Raw genomic sequence first — 16863 nt, 5'->3', positions numbered from 1 at the left:
TGTATTAGGGGGCAGGAGATGATAATGCAGAAATAAGGCTGTGGCTACCCCCTGATACTCATTTACCATACTTAAGGCTAGGTGGGTCATGTCTGTAATCTTAGCTACTCAGGAGCTTGAGATGTGAAGGTCTCAGTTTGAAACCAGCTTGGGCAGGAACTTCTATAAGTCTGTGAGATTCCTATTTCCAGCAAAAAGCCAGAAGTGAAGCTATAGCTCAAGGAGTAGAACACTAGCTTTGAGTGAAAATGCTATGCAAGAGCACAAGGCTCTGAGTTCAAGCCTCAGTACCCTTGCACATGTGTGTACATCCACCCACATACAAAATAATTTAAAAAATGTAAATACAATTGATAACTGAGTGCTTCTCCAGACTACCTGAGATGTAGTATCAAAATTTCTTTTGCTTTTCTTTCTTTGTTTTTTGACCAAGTTTGTTCCAAAATGCATGCAATAAATTCATGGACAAGGTGAGCTCTACTCCAACCATACTTGTGCTGTTTGTGATTAGTCCACCCACAGGGGTCACACTTTGAAGAACTTGTATGGAGTCCCACAAGCGCCTGCTTAATGAAACTTCTGAACATGTGTGCAGGATTCCTCCCCTAAATTACGGCCAATTTCCAGGAGGGAGCTGTCTTACAAGCCAGTACAAGTATGGTCATGAAAGTCACCAGGATTTTACTACACACCATAACTACTTTGGGACTTTACTACTGCTCGTAATGTAGCTCTTTATCTTCTTTTCCTGCCTTTATTAGGAGTTGGAGCTGGTAGAAATGTATGGCATTTATCTGTGCCAGTGGGTTCTCCCGAGACATTGCCCCATGTCAGGCCCCCTGGCCCTCCCGTGCCTGCTCCATGCGTGGTGTCAGATCTAATGACCTCCTATGCTCTGCTCTGGATCTGTGGGATCTGTCCAGCTCTGCCCATTCTCCATTGCTCTATGCTGCCGCCTAGGCCTCTTAATACCCATGTCCTCCCAGAAAGAGATCATATCTGCTTCTTCCTTCCCACAGGAAGCTCTGTTTCATCTGTCCACTGGCTCTGCCAGTCTAGAATAACACATGGGAAAGGAGCAAACTGTAGAAACACTGGTGAGCAAATACCTGTTCTGTAATAACTTTTACCAAGCAATCATATACTATTAGCATCCAATTCAGTAGGCCACCATTTTTGATAGAGAGATTTTCAAAGTCTGCCAACTGTACTATCAAATGGTGGGTGTTCCTGTGGAACCACCGAAGTCTGAAATTCTTGCTTTACCAATCCCTGTCTAATGTCATGTTTTCTGGTGTCATCTGTTGTCCCATCTCCAGTGTCCCAGATGACTCTCATCTCTGTCTCCCCAGTGGCCCTGAGTCCTGCCAGCCACCAAAGACTCACTGTGCCAGGATTCCCTGCCCCTTGGTGGCAGGGCTCTGCCGAGAAGTACGACATACCTGCCCCTCCACAATCCATCTGGAGATGGCCGTCTTCCCGTCGTAGCCTGGTCGGAACTGAAGTGTGGCTGAGCGAGGGCTGATGTTGGAAATGACCAGGTTGGATGGAGCACCGGGAAGGTCTAGAGAAGAAGGGAAGATGAAGGTGGAGAAGTGAACTCTGCCACAACCTATGGCAAGTATCTTCATGTCAGCAAAGAAGGAGTTTCAGAATAATGGTGTACTATTAACAACAACAACAGGTTTGTTTTCCAAACTGTGCAAGTTAAAAGCAGCATGGCTTCCCCAGATAACCCCAAGTTGTTATTTATTTTTATTTTTTGGTGGTGCTGGTGTTTAGACTCAGAGCCAGGTGCTCTACCACTTGAGCCATGACCACAGCTCTTCTTTTTGTTTTAGTTTTTTTCCAGATACAGCCTTGTGTTTTATTTCCCCAGGGCCAGCCTGGAACTGAAATTCTTTTACCTATAGTAAAAGGGCTTATAATCATACACCACTGCTCCTGGCTTACTTGTAGAGATGTGTTTTGTTAACTTTTTGCTCTGGTTAGCCTTGAAACACAATCCTCCCATCTATGCCTCCCACATAGCTGGGATTTCAGACATATGCCACTCTACCCTGTTCACAGTATAACTTTTACTTCAACCAGGTCATCTATCAGGCTACAGGTCATGTGAAGTGGCATGAACGTGATCCGGGCTCTCTGTGATACCAAGAATGAGTGTCTCGCTTCCTTCATATTCCCCATGGAGCACCAGAAGACATGGGGGGTGGGGAAGATGGAGGCATGTACAAACCTGTGACTGCTTCAAGGTAGCATGACACAGCAGGTGTTCAGGTCTTGAGCCTTAGGTTTCTTGGGCCAGGTTTCCATGACAACCAAAGGCAGGTGACAGGGCAGAACTCTTTGTCTACTCTGCCTGACTTCAGTTGCTCTGGTAACCATACGAGGTAGAAGGTGGCCCTGTTATCTGTGATCTCCTATAGCCCAAGTCTATTCATGGCTAGAAGCCTGTCTGTGTAGTTTGCTCCCCAGGAACCTGTCCCACGTGGAAGTGTGACATAGTGTATACCCAATGAGTCTTTATGTTAAATTGTGTAATGTGAATCATGCCAGAGAATGGGAACAGGATAAAATGAAGAAAAAAATTGCAATGTGTGTGAGCCAGCCTGTTGCTTGCACCAAGCAGGTGTGAGGCTCCCTGACTTGCATTGTTGGGACCTACCCTTGTGGTACAATGAATCTACTCTGGTGATGGGCTCAGGATTGGCACACGCAGGGTCTCCAGGAGCTCAAGGGTCCTTTCACGTATGATTTAATGAATTTGAAGCAGGATATGTTTAAATGAAAGGACAAGTGACTCTTTTCTTTATATTCCTGGGCTCTCTGGATTCTCACAATGGCTCTTCAGTCTCTAATGGATGTAAACCTCAAGCACAGAAAGCAGTGGGGCCTCCCAGAAGGGATCTCATCACAGGATGTGGCGTCCAGCTGAGACTCTGAATGCTCAGGATGTTTGCAGATGGCTCCCAGTTCCAGGAGATCTCCACTGCTCATGCAGTCTGCAGCTCCACCAAGGAGCTGCAGCCCAGCTCCAGGCCATTCCTGGTGTTGCCCAGAACACGGAGACTCAGGAGTACCTTCTGGAGTCCAGCAGGTCCATGTTCCTTCCTGGGGTGGAGCTTCCAAGCCACCCCAGGAAGACCCAGGCATGGCCACTGCTTCCACTGTTCACTTTCCTGGGTGCATGCAGCCTTTCTGTTCATTGCTTGAAATAGGGCATTACTATATAGTCTGGGCTGGCCTAGAACTTACAATCCTCTTGTCTTTGCCTTCCAAGTTGTTTGGAGCACAGGTATGAAGCACCTTGCCCAGTTTCATGCAGTACTTTTTTTTTCCTTTTCCTCAGCAAGATAAAATTTACTTATGTGTAGAAGGGCATGCCATCTGCAAGCGAGGACTCATGCAGTCATTTTTCACAAAGTAGACATAATGCCATCACCATTACCTCTATCCTGAAAGTACTAAGGATGTGTCAAACTTATTTGTGCTTTGTGAAGTGGTTCTGCATACTTTAAATGTGTGTTACGGAAATGAGATACCTCTGTACTGAAGAAATAAGAAGCTTTCGTAAGACAAAGACTTAACTCAATGCTGAGTTGCCTGAGTACAATGGTTCTCTATTAGTCCTGGGCGAACACCAGCATCCTGAGAACTTGGCCTAGGTAACCTCTGGAGCCTTGTCCCAGTTCCAACTACCAGACACTTGGAGTGGGGCCTGGCTGCTCTGTAACTAGGGTGTGCATGGCACTGTCTGGACACTGTCTTGAGGGAAAACGATGGCTGTTGTCTGTGGGTGGATAGAAAGGCTTGCTCAGAGTGCCCCCTGCTGGCGGGGAGGCATCCTGGCTTCACAGCACTACCATCAGCAAGTGAGGGTGGGGGTGGCATGGAGTCACCTGCTGCCTAATTCTCTCAGACTTCTTAACACTCCTGGGAAGGGGGCAGAACTTGCTGAGCTCAGCCCATCACACCCAGGTCAGGTTCTGTCCTCTTCCCATTCCTTACCAAACCTTTCTGTATCATTTTGTTATGTGCATCATAGGGTATCTCTTCTCCTCTCCCTCTTCCCTCCCTTTCTTCCCTCTCTCATCCTCCTTCCCTCTGGCTGTTGGCTATGGGTTCTTGGAGGTTGGGAACATCTGGGTTGTGAGAGAACACTGCGGCCTGGTGCCATGCCCTTCTGCCCCCTCCAGCACATATCCTCCATGAACACCCTCTCAGGAGGGAAGGCAGGTGTCTGTGGGTACGCTAGAAAGTGTGGTCCCCCTCCAACCCTCATGTGTCCTGGCAGGAGGCCAGCACCCTCCTCGCTTTGTTCTAGGCACTTAGTGGCTTCTACAGGAGAGGCCACCAACCTAAGTGCCAGCAATCTCTAGGGGTGAAAACTCCAATTAGAACATGAAAGTGACATCACAGTGCTTTGCCGCATTTACTGACCTGGGGGCACCCCAGAAGAGATGGTGGACGATGTGGTCAGGCCGGCCCCTGCGGCTGTCATGGCAGCCACATCAATGGTGTAAGTAGTGAGGGATGACAGCCCTTTGATCTTGTACTCATGGGTTGTGCTGTTGAGGGTGTGTGTGAGCCGAGAGTCATTCTTCCCATACACTTCCCAGGAAATCTGATAGCCTGAAAGACAGAGTGGAGTCAAGACCTCCTCCAGGCCCAGGGCATAGGGCCCAGGGTGGTCCACCCTTCCATCATTTCAGCATTCCATCATTTGCAGAGGTCAGCCCTGCAGAATGGAGCCTGAGTGCCCACAGAAACCTCAACATTGCTTTTTTGTTTTTGTACCAGTCCTTTAATTTCCCTTAAGGCACTGTCCCTTAATTTCTTCATTAAAGGCTAGTGCTCTACCACTTGAGTCATAGCCCATTTCCAGGTGTTGGTAGTTAATTGGAGGTCAGAGTCTCATGGACTTTCATGCTTTGAACTGCAATCCTCAGATCTCAGCCTCCTGAGTAGCAGAATTACAGGAGCCACAGGCACCCTGCCCACATCGCCTGTATACCCTGGTGACCTGCCTTGAACCCACAGAGACATGGCTGCTATTTTGGTGACCTCAGAGGCTGCTGCACTGAGTGATGAACAAGACTGCCAGCCCGTTGTGCTCTGTTTGGTTTTTTTCTTGTCAAATTAAGTTGCATTCCACCAGCATTTCCATTTTTATAAGCGGCTATTTTCATTACCCAGGTCCCTGAATCCAGTGGCTTGCTCTGGGGTTGCAACTAATTTGTTGCAACTAAAAGTAGAAACAGGTTCACTTTTTCCTTTATGAGATGATTGACAAGCTACTTTTCCAGTTTGCAAAGTGCTTTGCCTGGAAAACTTTATTTTTACCTGAGTGCATGAGTTTTGCTTCTAGCTCTGCCCTCCCCCCCTTGCCCCCTCTTGGAATATCCTGTTTTCTTGCAAAATTTAATTTCTCCCAATTCTCTCCTCAGTCCAACGGGGGGGGGCTGGAGAGGGGGAGGCTCGTGATCACAATTTATTCAGCCTTAGATTCCACTGTGATTTGAGGCTTAGAGGAAAAAAAAAGATCCAACTGGTGCCTGAATTAACCCCCTTGGAGAAGAGTTTATGTGATTAGACAAAGCTTAAAGTGTCTTTTAAAGAGAGAGATAGTGATGGAAGGAGCCCTTAGGTCCACAGGCGGAGGAAAACTGCTGAAACACTTGCTCACCCCTCTTTTCAGTCAATAAACTCGGGGCTACTGAGCAGCAGGACACATCTTTGCTGCTTTCTCATTCTGATGAAAGTAATAAATAAAGTTGGAAAGCTATACTTGCAGGTGAACAGGAATTTGGAGGCAAGCACCCTGAGACTTTTAATACTGTAGAAAAAAATATGAATGTCAGAACTGTTCCCTCTCTGTCCATGGCTGTCACAGCTGCAGAGGTGCAGGAGGACCAGGAGGGAAGAAAGCCTCTGAGACCACCTGGTCACAGGGCTTCAGGCCACCAGGGCCCCTGGAAATCCAAGGCAGGCACAGTCAGGTGGGGGCCGCTCTGCTAGGGTCTTTGTCTCAGTGATATGGACCCTTCCCTTCCCTGCATAGGCTCCCTGCTGTCTCTCCAGCCTTGGGCCCTGGTCCCTGTTTCCTCCCCAAGGATCTGCCACACATCACTGTCCTGCAACCCTCATGCTGTACCCTGGCCATCCCCTCTTCCTCTTCCTTGGACCCTCCTTCCTCTTCTACCTAGTCTTTCTGCATGGATGGGAGGGAACTATGACCATGACGCTACCCAGCAGCTCTCTCCTGCCAGCTAACTTGAAATAATGGCACAATAATAAAACAATAATGGCACAATAATAAACCAACATCTTTCAGGGCAGTGGAATGTATAGCTCAGCCCAAGGAGTATTTGTGACATAGCTGGGAGTGTTCTAGGTACCTTGCATGGACAGGTCAGCAATCTGTACAACTGTATTCCTTTGACATTGGGATGTGGTTCTTTAGAACTTTCCAGAACTAAACAGGCCACTCCAGAACTCAGGCTCCTTCTCAATGCGAGGAAGTCCTCCTTCTAGGGGCCTTCTTTGTGACCTTCCTGGTAGGTCTGTAATCACCTCACCTTGGTGAGCTCGGGGTGGGTACGGGGGGGACTGTGTTTAATGTCACCACTTTACCTGCCAGGGCATTTATTTGTTTAGAGGCTGTTGTTCATGAATATGTACTAAACACAGCCTCTTATTATGTCAGCCCAGAGCCCTCACACAGCCAATCTTGGTGGGGTCTTCACTGTTGGCAGGCATTAGAATCCAAGTTGGTACTCATATGGCATGCCCGAGTTGTTTACAAATCCCAGCACAAAGCAAATGGACAACTACATAGGATGAGGTGCTCTGGAGGCCGCAAGACCACTGTGTGCAGAGACGGCATGTGGGCCCACCTCTGCTGAGAGGGTGGCCTCTGATGCTCAAGAGTGTGCAGATGGGCAGAGTGGCAGGCACGCGGTGTGGGAGAAGGCCTTCTCATGACTCACAGTGCTAGGGATGTGTATGAGGGTCCCTAGCAGCTCAGCGTGGCACTGTTTTCTCCAGATTCTAGTGTGTGAGAGGAGAGGAGTCGGGAGGAGAGGCCGCCCTGAGCCTCCAGCCTGCAGTCCTACCTGCTCAGAACGGCTGCCTAACGGAGACTAACGACCAAGGGAGCTTCAGGAATAATTTTCTGTTGATCTGAAGTAAATTCTCTACAAGGGAGCAGTGCATCCAATCACAAGCTGTCCGTCCACATCCTGCCCCTCATAAATCAGAGTTTACCCAGGGAGAGTGCAGGAGGCTGGAATTTACAAGATAGCACAATGGGCAATTTATTCTGGTGGGGACCAGGTTGCTTCTGCTCCAAGCTCCCTAATTTGTTCCCACCCCAAATTAAACCAGGCCTGGGGTGTGGGCACTCCCTGTGGGCCTGGTATGAAGCATCCTTTCCAACATGGCTCCCTGAGCACTAGGCACCAGTGGGCCGGGCTCTCAGCTGCCTGCAGCAGTGCGTGGTAAATGGTGGAGCCATCCAGCATCATTGCCTGGGCTGAGGCCAGGTAGTGGCAAGCACAGCTTTCTTTGCTGAGCTGGGTAAGACACATCAGCAAGTTGGGTGCTGTGGCTCAGAAAGTAATTCAGAAGGCTGAGAACTGAAGAGCCGAGTTCAAAGCCAGCCAAGAGAAGACAAATAGGAGAGACTCATCTCCAATGAACCAGCAAAAAGCTGGAAGTGGAGGTGTGACTCAAGTGGTAGAGCACCAGCCTTGAGTGGAAAAAGCTAGGGGCGAGTATGAGGCCCTAAGTTCAAGTACCAGTACTGGCACCGAAGAGTAACAGAAGACCTACTTCAGACAGAGTGGCCTTCCACGGGAGTGGCAGCATCTTCCATGGGAGAGTCATGTGTTTGGGGTGCCACAGTCAGGCAGAGCCTCCAGAGTGGGGGTGCAGTACTGAGTACTGGCTCATGAGGAGATGCGTGGGTGATATCTGGCTTACAGCAGAGGTATCTAATCCCCCTCTCTAGGCCCTTCTCTGCAGAGCTTCTGGGGGACATGTGCCGTGGACTCTGGGATACAGGTGTGTTTTCTAGTATGGACAGGAGTGGAAGGAAGTACAGGCCAGACCCCCACCGCCTGGGGACAAACAATGTGCCCTGGAGAAGAAGGGCTCTGACCAGGCCTTGGCTGCTGGCCAGTGGCAGCATAGTCATCTCTAGTCCAGGCCAGCAGAATCTAACTCAGCAGAGCCGCGGCTCCGAAAGGTCAAGTCTCACAATAAATAATAGATGGCTGCTTGTAACTATAGGTGTTTGTTTAAATAAAATACGAAAATGAGTTCATTAGGCCCCATTAGCTGGCGGGAACAGATGATCATAAATTGGAAGTATTGGCACCACATTCTAGCAGTGCAATGCTGGTTCACCTTGGCTGACATGCCGGTAATTTCTCCTCAAGCTTTAAAACAAGGATTGCGTGTAGGTGCTCAGAAGGGGTGGGGCAGTTGAGGGGGAGACAGTCTGAGACAGAGGACCACAGCCTTCTGCTCAGGCTGTCTACCAAGGAGTCTAAGTTAGGGTTCTAGAACATAGCAGAACATTTTTGAAAAGCCTTCTGGACAGAATTTCCTGCCTCTCTCACTCTGAAATCAATGCTAAGTGTGGCTCTAATTCAGCTCCTGGAATTGGCCCCCAGAGGTCTGAGCTGGGAAGGCTTTCCTTCCCGATGCTCCTGCTGCTACACTGATCCACCCCCTTGCCACTCAGCTCTAGTTGTGTCTGGGTGGCATAAAGCAATGTTAGACTCAACTGGGTCCCTGGGTCCCCACTGTGTCTCTTTCCGCCCCACTTCAGCATAGTCCTTTTATACTAGGCACTGGGGAGCCCTTCTTATTTATGACATCTAGTTCTGACAGTGACCATTCCCAGTCCTGAATGGGACACGGTTCCAAGTGGGCATTTCAAAATGTAAGCTTCTTGAAGCAGGGCTCTTTAGGAAGGTTGAAAAGTTAGGGTTAGCCTGGCACCAGTGGCTCATGCCTGTAATCTAGCTACTCAGGAGGCTGAGATCCGGGATCTTGGTTCAAAAGCCAGCCTGGGCAGGAAAGTCTGTGAGACTCTTATCTCCAGTAAACCACCAGAAAACCAGAAGTGGCACTGTGGCTCAAGTGGTAGAGCGCTCGCCTTGAGCTGAAGAGCTGAGGCATAGTGCCCAGACCCAGAGTCCAAACCCCATGACTAGCAAAAAAAAAAAAAAAAGGTAGGGCTAAAGTGGAATGCAAATGTGCACATCTGTAATTGTAGCACTCAAAAGGTAGAGCTAGGAGTACTACAGTTCCTGGGCAAAGAATGAAAGAAACTGTCTCCAAAACAAACTGAAAAGCTAAGTGGAAGTGGCTTACATAGTACTCATAGCAAGTAGGCTATGGTCTGGAGGATTATGGTTCAAAACCAGCAGAAAAGTCTCAAAACAAACAAAAAAACAGGACAGAAGCAACAGCAAAAACCAAGAGTCAGAAGCATGGTTCCAATAACAGGAGGCTGGTGTGCAAACAAAACCACTACCACCACCAACAAAGAACCTAAAAACAAAAGGACTGGGGGACATAGCTCAAGTAGTAAATGGTGAAAGCCATGGTGAAAGGTGGAAGCCAACTTCAAACCCTAGTACTGGTTTGGGAAAAAAAAAAGGAATTAAGCCAGGTGAGGCTGTGCATGCCTGTAATCTTAGCCCTCAGGAGGCTAAGGCAGGAGATCCTTGCCCTTCACTGTGTTATTTTCAAATGGTTCTTGGGTTGTTAGCACATAACCCCGATGGCCATGGGGACTTACTGAGCTGAGCTCAGATAATTCGTTGGCCCAAAGCTTTGCGAAGCCCCCTGAGAACTGTGGCTGGGAGGAGGAGGCTCTTCTGGGTAGTGGGGGAGCACACGAGGGAGCATGAAGTCACAGTACATGCCCATAAGTCCTAGGGCTGTGGGCGCCACCTGCAGGCTGACCCGGGAAGGCTCGTGATGAGAAGGAGAATGCCCAGCTCTGAGGCTGAGGCTCCCATGGGGAAGATGGCCCATTCCCCTAAGTGAATCTGTGCTGGAGACACACAGCAGGAAGATACTTCAGCCATTTCCCACACAGGGCTGGGGCACTGGTCACATCAGCAGTGTGAGTGAGGCGGCAGATACCCCTTTGTGTTGGGGTGCCCTTACGGGGATTCTCTTTCTCTGAAGGAGGGGAGGGTTCACCTGTGATGATGCCATTTCTCTCCAGGGGCTCCTGCCAGCTGACCTTGAGAGAGGTGTCCAGAATCTCTGTGAAGCTCAGATGTCCCACGGCTCCAGGTTCTACCAATTAAAAAAAGGACAGCTGTTAATCCAAGAGCCTGAATCTCTTTGATCAGTTCTATCTAGGAAAGGAAGTGGTGAGCCAGGTCTGGCAGAAAAGCTGTAGGAAACATCTGGAAGGAGATAGGAGGAACAAGGGACCTTAGAAATCTTAGCAATCATTCTGTAAATTGTTTTGTCCAGCTTCCTCATGGCCACACAGAGAAGTGAAGTAAGTGGCCACAAGAGATTCAGGCACAATCCGTCCTCTTTCTTCTTTATCCAAATCTAGCAGAACAAACACAGACTGCCCAGATCCTGGAAAGCAATCGTTTGGTGGCATGTCTCTGGCTAGGTGTTTGCAGCTATGGCTCTGGCTTGTGTGGGGTAACTGGGCTGTGGAAGCCAAAACAGAGCAGGCCCATAGCTCTAACTCCACCCCATTCCAGAGGGGCACAGCAAGGCTTTCTGGGCAGGTACAGCAGAGTTGGCTTTGAGCTCTGGCTGGGGAATAACTGTGATATTCTACTAGCCTTAGTGTGCTTATCTGTGAAATGGGGAAAATGAATCTCTGCAAGAATAAAAATGAATGAAAACACGACTGTGTTAACATTCCCTGGCATGGTAAAAATGCTAAGTATTACTACTACTACTGCTGCTGCTGCTGCTGCTGCTGCTACTACTACTACTACTACTACTACTACTACTCTAGAATCTTTTTCTGTTCAAAGCTACCACTTGAGCCATAATTCCATTTCTGGCTTTTTGGTGGTTAACCGGAGACAAGTCTCACAGACTTTCCTGCCCAAGATCCTCAGATCTCAGCCTCCTCAGGAGTTAGGATTACAGGCATGAGCCACCAGCACCAGCTGATGATCGTTCATGACACATAATGATCATTATTATTAATGATCATTAATGATCATTATGTGACATGAACAGCATCCAGTCATTGGATGATATGGCTATGTGTCAGATCAGATTTTTCCTACCTTAGAGACCTGAGAGGCCAAAACAGGAGTTACCAAAGCAAGACAGGCCCCAGTCAGTGGACACACAGTCATAAAGCATGGGCAAGGAGGATGGAGGCATCTCTTGCTTGCTACCATGGACAGCACAACAGAAGTGAGGCACTTGTGGGCTAGACTTCACTTTCCTCCTGTTTAGGAGTCCAGGGTTATTTTTTTCCACCAAATGAAGAATTATAAGAAAGGAAAAGTGAGAGCAGAGGCCAGGTTTATTTGAGAGTAATAGTGAGATGCCACAGAGAAACTGAGGTGAGCCTCTTAGCTACGGGTGGGTTGGTACAAATCCCCAAACAGGACTCCCAGCTGGGGGACTGCCTTAGGCCTTCTGAGGTATTTTCCACTTGCTTCCCAAGCAAGGAGAAGGAGAAGGAGAAAAAGGAGAAACAGGAGGATGAAGAGGAGGAGGAGGAAGAAGAAAACAGATTTCTTTGTGTAAGGGAACAAGAAGAAGGCCTGGAAACTGGTAGCCTGATGTAGGCTTGTGGGGTCCCTCTTTTATTGCTCTTGGGTGAGTCTCAGCTAGTTGGGTCACTGTCCCCTTCACCCCAAGAGGAGGGGCACCTGTCCCCTGCTTTTATGGGAGAAGTTAGTTATCAATGCTTCCTAGTGCCTTAGGGAAGAGGAAGGAATGTTATCTTCAAACCCTGGGATGATCAGGGGGTGTCATCTACTTAGCTGCTCAATCTTTCTTCTTTCCCTCTCCCTCAGCTCCAGAAGTTTCTTACGGAGGAGGAGGGTAGGGGAAGAGGGTGTCAGGAAGTCTGTGATCCAGAGGTGACAGGTGAGGGAGGGAGGGAGGGACATGCCCCAGCTGCTGAGATACCTTCACAGTGGCCACAGCTGTGGGGTCTGAAAGATCAGAAGACAAAGGAAGGGGTGGGGAGGGCCTGGGGAGGCAACACCTCAAGTTCTCTGCTTCCCTGTCTTCCTTTGGAGCCTGCTGCCTTGCTTCTCTGGACCGCCCATGCTGTCCCTAAACCCTTTCAGGAACAACTTCCTAAACAGAGGCCAGGAAGACAGAACTGACAGTTCAAAGGCAGTGTTGGAGCTGAAAGGGAAAAAGAAGCACCCCCCGCCCCCGGAGAGACAGAGCACACATGGGGGAGCACCTGTTTGGGAGCAGCTAGCTGCTAATGAAGGTGCAGAGCCAGGGCTGCCTGTGAGCTGGCTGGGGAAGGCCCCAGCGGTCATCTCTGTGGTGTGGTCAGTGTGCTGCTGACCCTGCAGGGCAGTGAGGTCTCCCAGACTCTTCCAGGTCCCCTTCTGGTCCTTATTGGCCTTATTCGCCCAGCTGGCAGATTTTCAAGTGAATTCTATACCCAGTTCCCAATTCATACTTGGACAAAGCCTTCTAACACAACTTTTGATTTTTTTTAAAAAAAATAAATAAAATGTTAACAGCCTCAGAAAGCACACTCGCTTGGGTGAAGCCTGTGAAAGTCTTTATGGATGAGCTCAAACACTCTGACAAACGCCACTTTTCTCGCGTGGAAGACAGTAAAATAGGCCGCTGTCAGGCCCGTCTCGTCCTCCCCCAACCGTGAGCGCCCAGAAAGACATTCTGACAGGTTTTTGAACTGACTTGTTCTCTTTCGATCGATGGAGTAGCAAAGAAAGCTTTCTGCTGCTTTTATATTCTCCGTGCTTCTGCTTCCTGGACTGCTGCCCACATATGCTGTGTCCTCCAGCTCTGGCAATGGCTAGGCTTCGATTTATAACCTGTTACTGGCCCCTCCCCCACCACGCCTGCATTTCCCCTGGGGCTTTGGGAGAAGAGGCCTTCTGACAGGTTGGGTGAGCTGCAAATTCCACTTTTATGAGTGTTCTGTCCTTCCTTCTAAACAGAATGAACAGGCTGCCTGCCTATGAAAAACACTGTGGTCAGTGAGGAAATTCAACAAAGATAGCATGGCTTCCAGTTTTGTCTGATGGGGCTCACAAAAAATTGGTGACTGAAAAGCAGATGCCACAATAAAATAAACATATTTTTTTAATGAACTCACTGAACATTCATCAAGAGGGAACACATTGGGGGTTGCCAAGCCTCAACAAATTCAAAGGAGCAGAAATCAGACAAGGTGTATTCTTTGATCTTCATGGAATCAGAATGGCAATCAATAGCAGAAAGAATTAAAAAAAAATCTTCACACACAGGGAAATGTGCTGGTGCACTTCTAAGGAATCCACCAATATACACAGAACTGAATGGAAGCAATGGTCCAAAATGTGGAAATCTGTGGTGCAGGCAAGGTAGCAGAGAGAGTGAAATGTGTAGCACCAAATGTGTACATTGGGCATAAGTGCAGGTCTCATACCAATAATCCAAAGGTCTATGTCAAAAAATGAGGAAAACAAGAAAAATAAATCTAAAACATGCAGAGGGAAGCTAATCATAAAATCCAGAAATTGATGACATTGAAAAGGAAACAACAGAGAAATTAAATGTTCTCTGAGGAATACAAAGGTCCAAAAGAAGGAAGACATAGGCCACTAATGTCAAGCATATATCCGAGAATGTCTGTATAGCTTCTGTAGTCATTAAAAACATAATAAGGAGCCAGGTGCTGGTGGCTCATGCCTGTTATCCCAACTATTCAAGAGAGTGAGATCTGAGGATGGAGATTTAAAGCCAGCGTGGGCAGGAAAGTCCGCACTCTTAACTACAATTAACCACCAAAAAGGCTGGAAGTGGAGCTGTGTGTGGTTCAAGTAGTAGAGCACTAGCCTTGAGCAAAAGAGTTCAGAGACAGTGCCCTGGCTCCAAGTTCAAGATCCAGGACTGGCACACATGCACATGTGTACAAACATACACACACACATACAGACAGACGTAATAAGGGATTTTTAGGAACAAATTTACAGTCCTAAATCAAAACTCTTACAGGAACACTTCCTTGTAAACCACACACTATTAACATTCAATCAAGATAAAACAATCTTAATAATCCTATAAGTACTAAAGACATTATACTTACAAATAAACACCTCCCAAAAGAAATCTCTAGGTTCAGGGAGTTTCACTGGAAAATTCTACCAAACATTAAAATGAGAAAATGACACCATTTCTCCTTGAAAAAAGAGGAGGAGAAAATGCTTCCAAACGTATCTTACCACGTGAGTATTGCCTCAGTAAACCAAAGACACCACCGAAAAAGAAAAACAGAGATGAATCTCTCCCATGAATGTAGATCTAAAAATTCACCATAAAATACCAGCTAAGTGAATCCAACAGCATATAAAAAGAATTATACACTGTGACCAAGTGGGATTTATTCCAAGTACACAAAGCTGGTTCAACATTTCAAAATCAATCAATGTAATCCAACATATCAACAAGGTAAGAAGGAAAACCTACATGGCCACATCAACCGAGACAGTAAGTAAAAGCACGTTAAAAAACAAGTCCAACATCTATTCTCAACCAGTTCTCACAGAGAGAACAGACTGGAGGGAGACCTAAGGTAGGTGAAGAACATCTCCATAAACCATCCCACCTCAGGGCAAAGAAACTGAGGAGACTGAAGAAACAGGCAAGAATGGAGACTCTGCCCACGCCAATACTATAGTGGAAACTTAGACACTATAGATGAAGGAAGGGAGGAAACAGAGGCAGGACTTCCAGATTGTAAGACAGGGAGGATGGTAAGGTAAGGGTGCAGAAGAGGAGCTCCGAGGATCTCTTGGACATGTTGTGGTGACAGAAATGTACACATGCAACAAAGGATAGAGCCAAATTCGCAGGCATGCATAGATGAGAACAAAAGGAAGCAGTCGGGTGTGATGCTATGTCACAGTTTTGCAAGCGCTTCCCTTGGGAGAAATGGGCAAAGTGTATATGTTCACACTAGTGTTGATTCCTACAACTGCCTAGGAATCTATAACTATTCAGTTAAAATCTTCTGGTGGTCCTCCATGTGGCAGTATATGCCTGTAACCCCAGCATTCACAAGGCTGAGGAAGCCTAGGCTACATAGCGAGTTCTAGACCAGCTACCCCAACATAAGCACATTAACCAACCGAGCAACCAACCAACCAACCAATCAACAAAGCAAAATGCTCAGCTAAACACAAGTCAGATTGAGTTGAGGCACAGAGGAATCAGGCTGGAACAGGGGTGGGACTGGAGAAAGTGAGGCAGCTTGTCCTGGGTGGCCTGACCTCTGCAATGCCTTCTGCCTTCATCTAAGATCTGGAAGTCCGCACAGATGAGCACAGGTGGCTGAGCAAGCACTGCAGCCACCACACAGTGACCAGGGAAGCCCTGTGTGCCTTCACGCACCCAAACTACAACGCCTCTTATAAAGGGAGTACACGCTCATGGTACAAGTTAGACTACTGAGAAAGATTAAACATGCTTTTTAAAAGGCCCCACAGTCATACTAAATAGTAATTCTCAAAACCACATACAATATTAAAAAAATTGTACTGGGGTTTTGAACTTAGGGCTTTGTGCTTATTAATCAAGTGCTCTACCACTTGAGCCATGCTCCAGGACCTTTTTGCTTTTATTTTTCAGATGGGTCTTGAGCTTTTGTCCAGATCAGCTTTGGGCTCCACCTGGATTACAGATGCGTACCATCATGCTCACTGTGTTCCCACCACATTTCCGGTGGGGGTGGGGGAGTGGGAGGGACCTGGCTGGTCTCAAATTGTGAAATCCCAGCTTGGCTCCCCAAATAGCTTGGATTACAGGTGTGAGTCACTACAGCCATCCCAAATACAAATATATTTGGATAAAATTTGGATCTTAGATAGCTTTGAAGACTTTTTCCCCCCACCACATTGAAGCCATTTTCCCTCAAAAAAAATTTTTTTTTTGTTGGTCATGGGGCTTGAACTCTGGGCCTGGGCACTGTCTCTCAGCTCTTCAGCTCAAGGCAAGCACTCTACCAATCTAGCCACAGTGCCATGTTCGGTTTTCTGGTGGTTTATTGGAGATAAGAGTCTCACAGACTTTCCTGCCCAGGCTGGCTTTGAACTGAGATCTTCAGATCTCAGTCTCCTGAGTAGCTAGGATTACAGGTGTGAGCCACTGGTGCCCGGCTTCCCTCAAATTTTTGTTTTGTTTTGTTTTTTTTTTTTTGATTGGTTGTGAACTCTGGGCCTGGGCGCTGTTCCTGTGCTCTTCAGCTCAAGGCGAGCACTCTATCGCTTGAGCCACAGTGCCACTTCCGGTTTTCTAGTGGTTTATTGGAGATAAGAGTCTCACAGACTTTCCTGCCTGGGCTGGCTTTGAACTGTGATCCTCAGATCTCAGCCTCCTGAATAGCTAGGATTATAGGCACGAGCCACCAGCGCCCGGCCTCCCTCAACATTTTTTTTTTTTTTTTTTGGGTCCGGTCGTGGGGCCTGAACTCTGGGCCTGGGCACTGCCCCTCAGCTCTTCAGCTCAAGGCTAGCACTCTACCACTTGAGTCACAGCGCCACTTCCGGCTTTTTTCTTTTTCTTTTTTTTATTTGTGAACATACTGTACAGAGGGGTTACAATTACATGGGCAGGATAATGCATACATTTCTTACCAAGCATTGC

General features: G+C 47.7%; 1 protein-coding gene across 1 annotated transcript in view; it reads right to left on the bottom strand.

The window, feature by feature from the left end:
* Sdk1 (sidekick cell adhesion molecule 1) overlaps positions 1–16863 on the bottom strand; it is a 485625-nt gene that overhangs the window by 136553 nt on the left and 332209 nt on the right. The window contains exons 19-21 of the mRNA XM_013023384.1: positions 10228–10326; positions 4444–4635; positions 1443–1564 (exon numbers count right to left, since the gene is read on the bottom strand). Of these exons, the coding sequence (XP_012878838.1) occupies positions 1443–1564; positions 4444–4635; positions 10228–10326 (413 nt within the window). The remainder of the gene's footprint in view (positions 1–1442; positions 1565–4443; positions 4636–10227; positions 10327–16863) is intronic.

The sequence above is a fragment of the Dipodomys ordii genome, unplaced genomic scaffold, assembly GCF_000151885.1.
Source record: "Dipodomys ordii isolate 6190 unplaced genomic scaffold, Dord_2.0 Scaffold68, whole genome shotgun sequence".
NCBI lineage: Eukaryota > Metazoa > Chordata > Mammalia > Rodentia > Heteromyidae > Dipodomys > Dipodomys ordii.
This window is presented reverse-complemented; position numbering and strand designations above follow the sequence as displayed.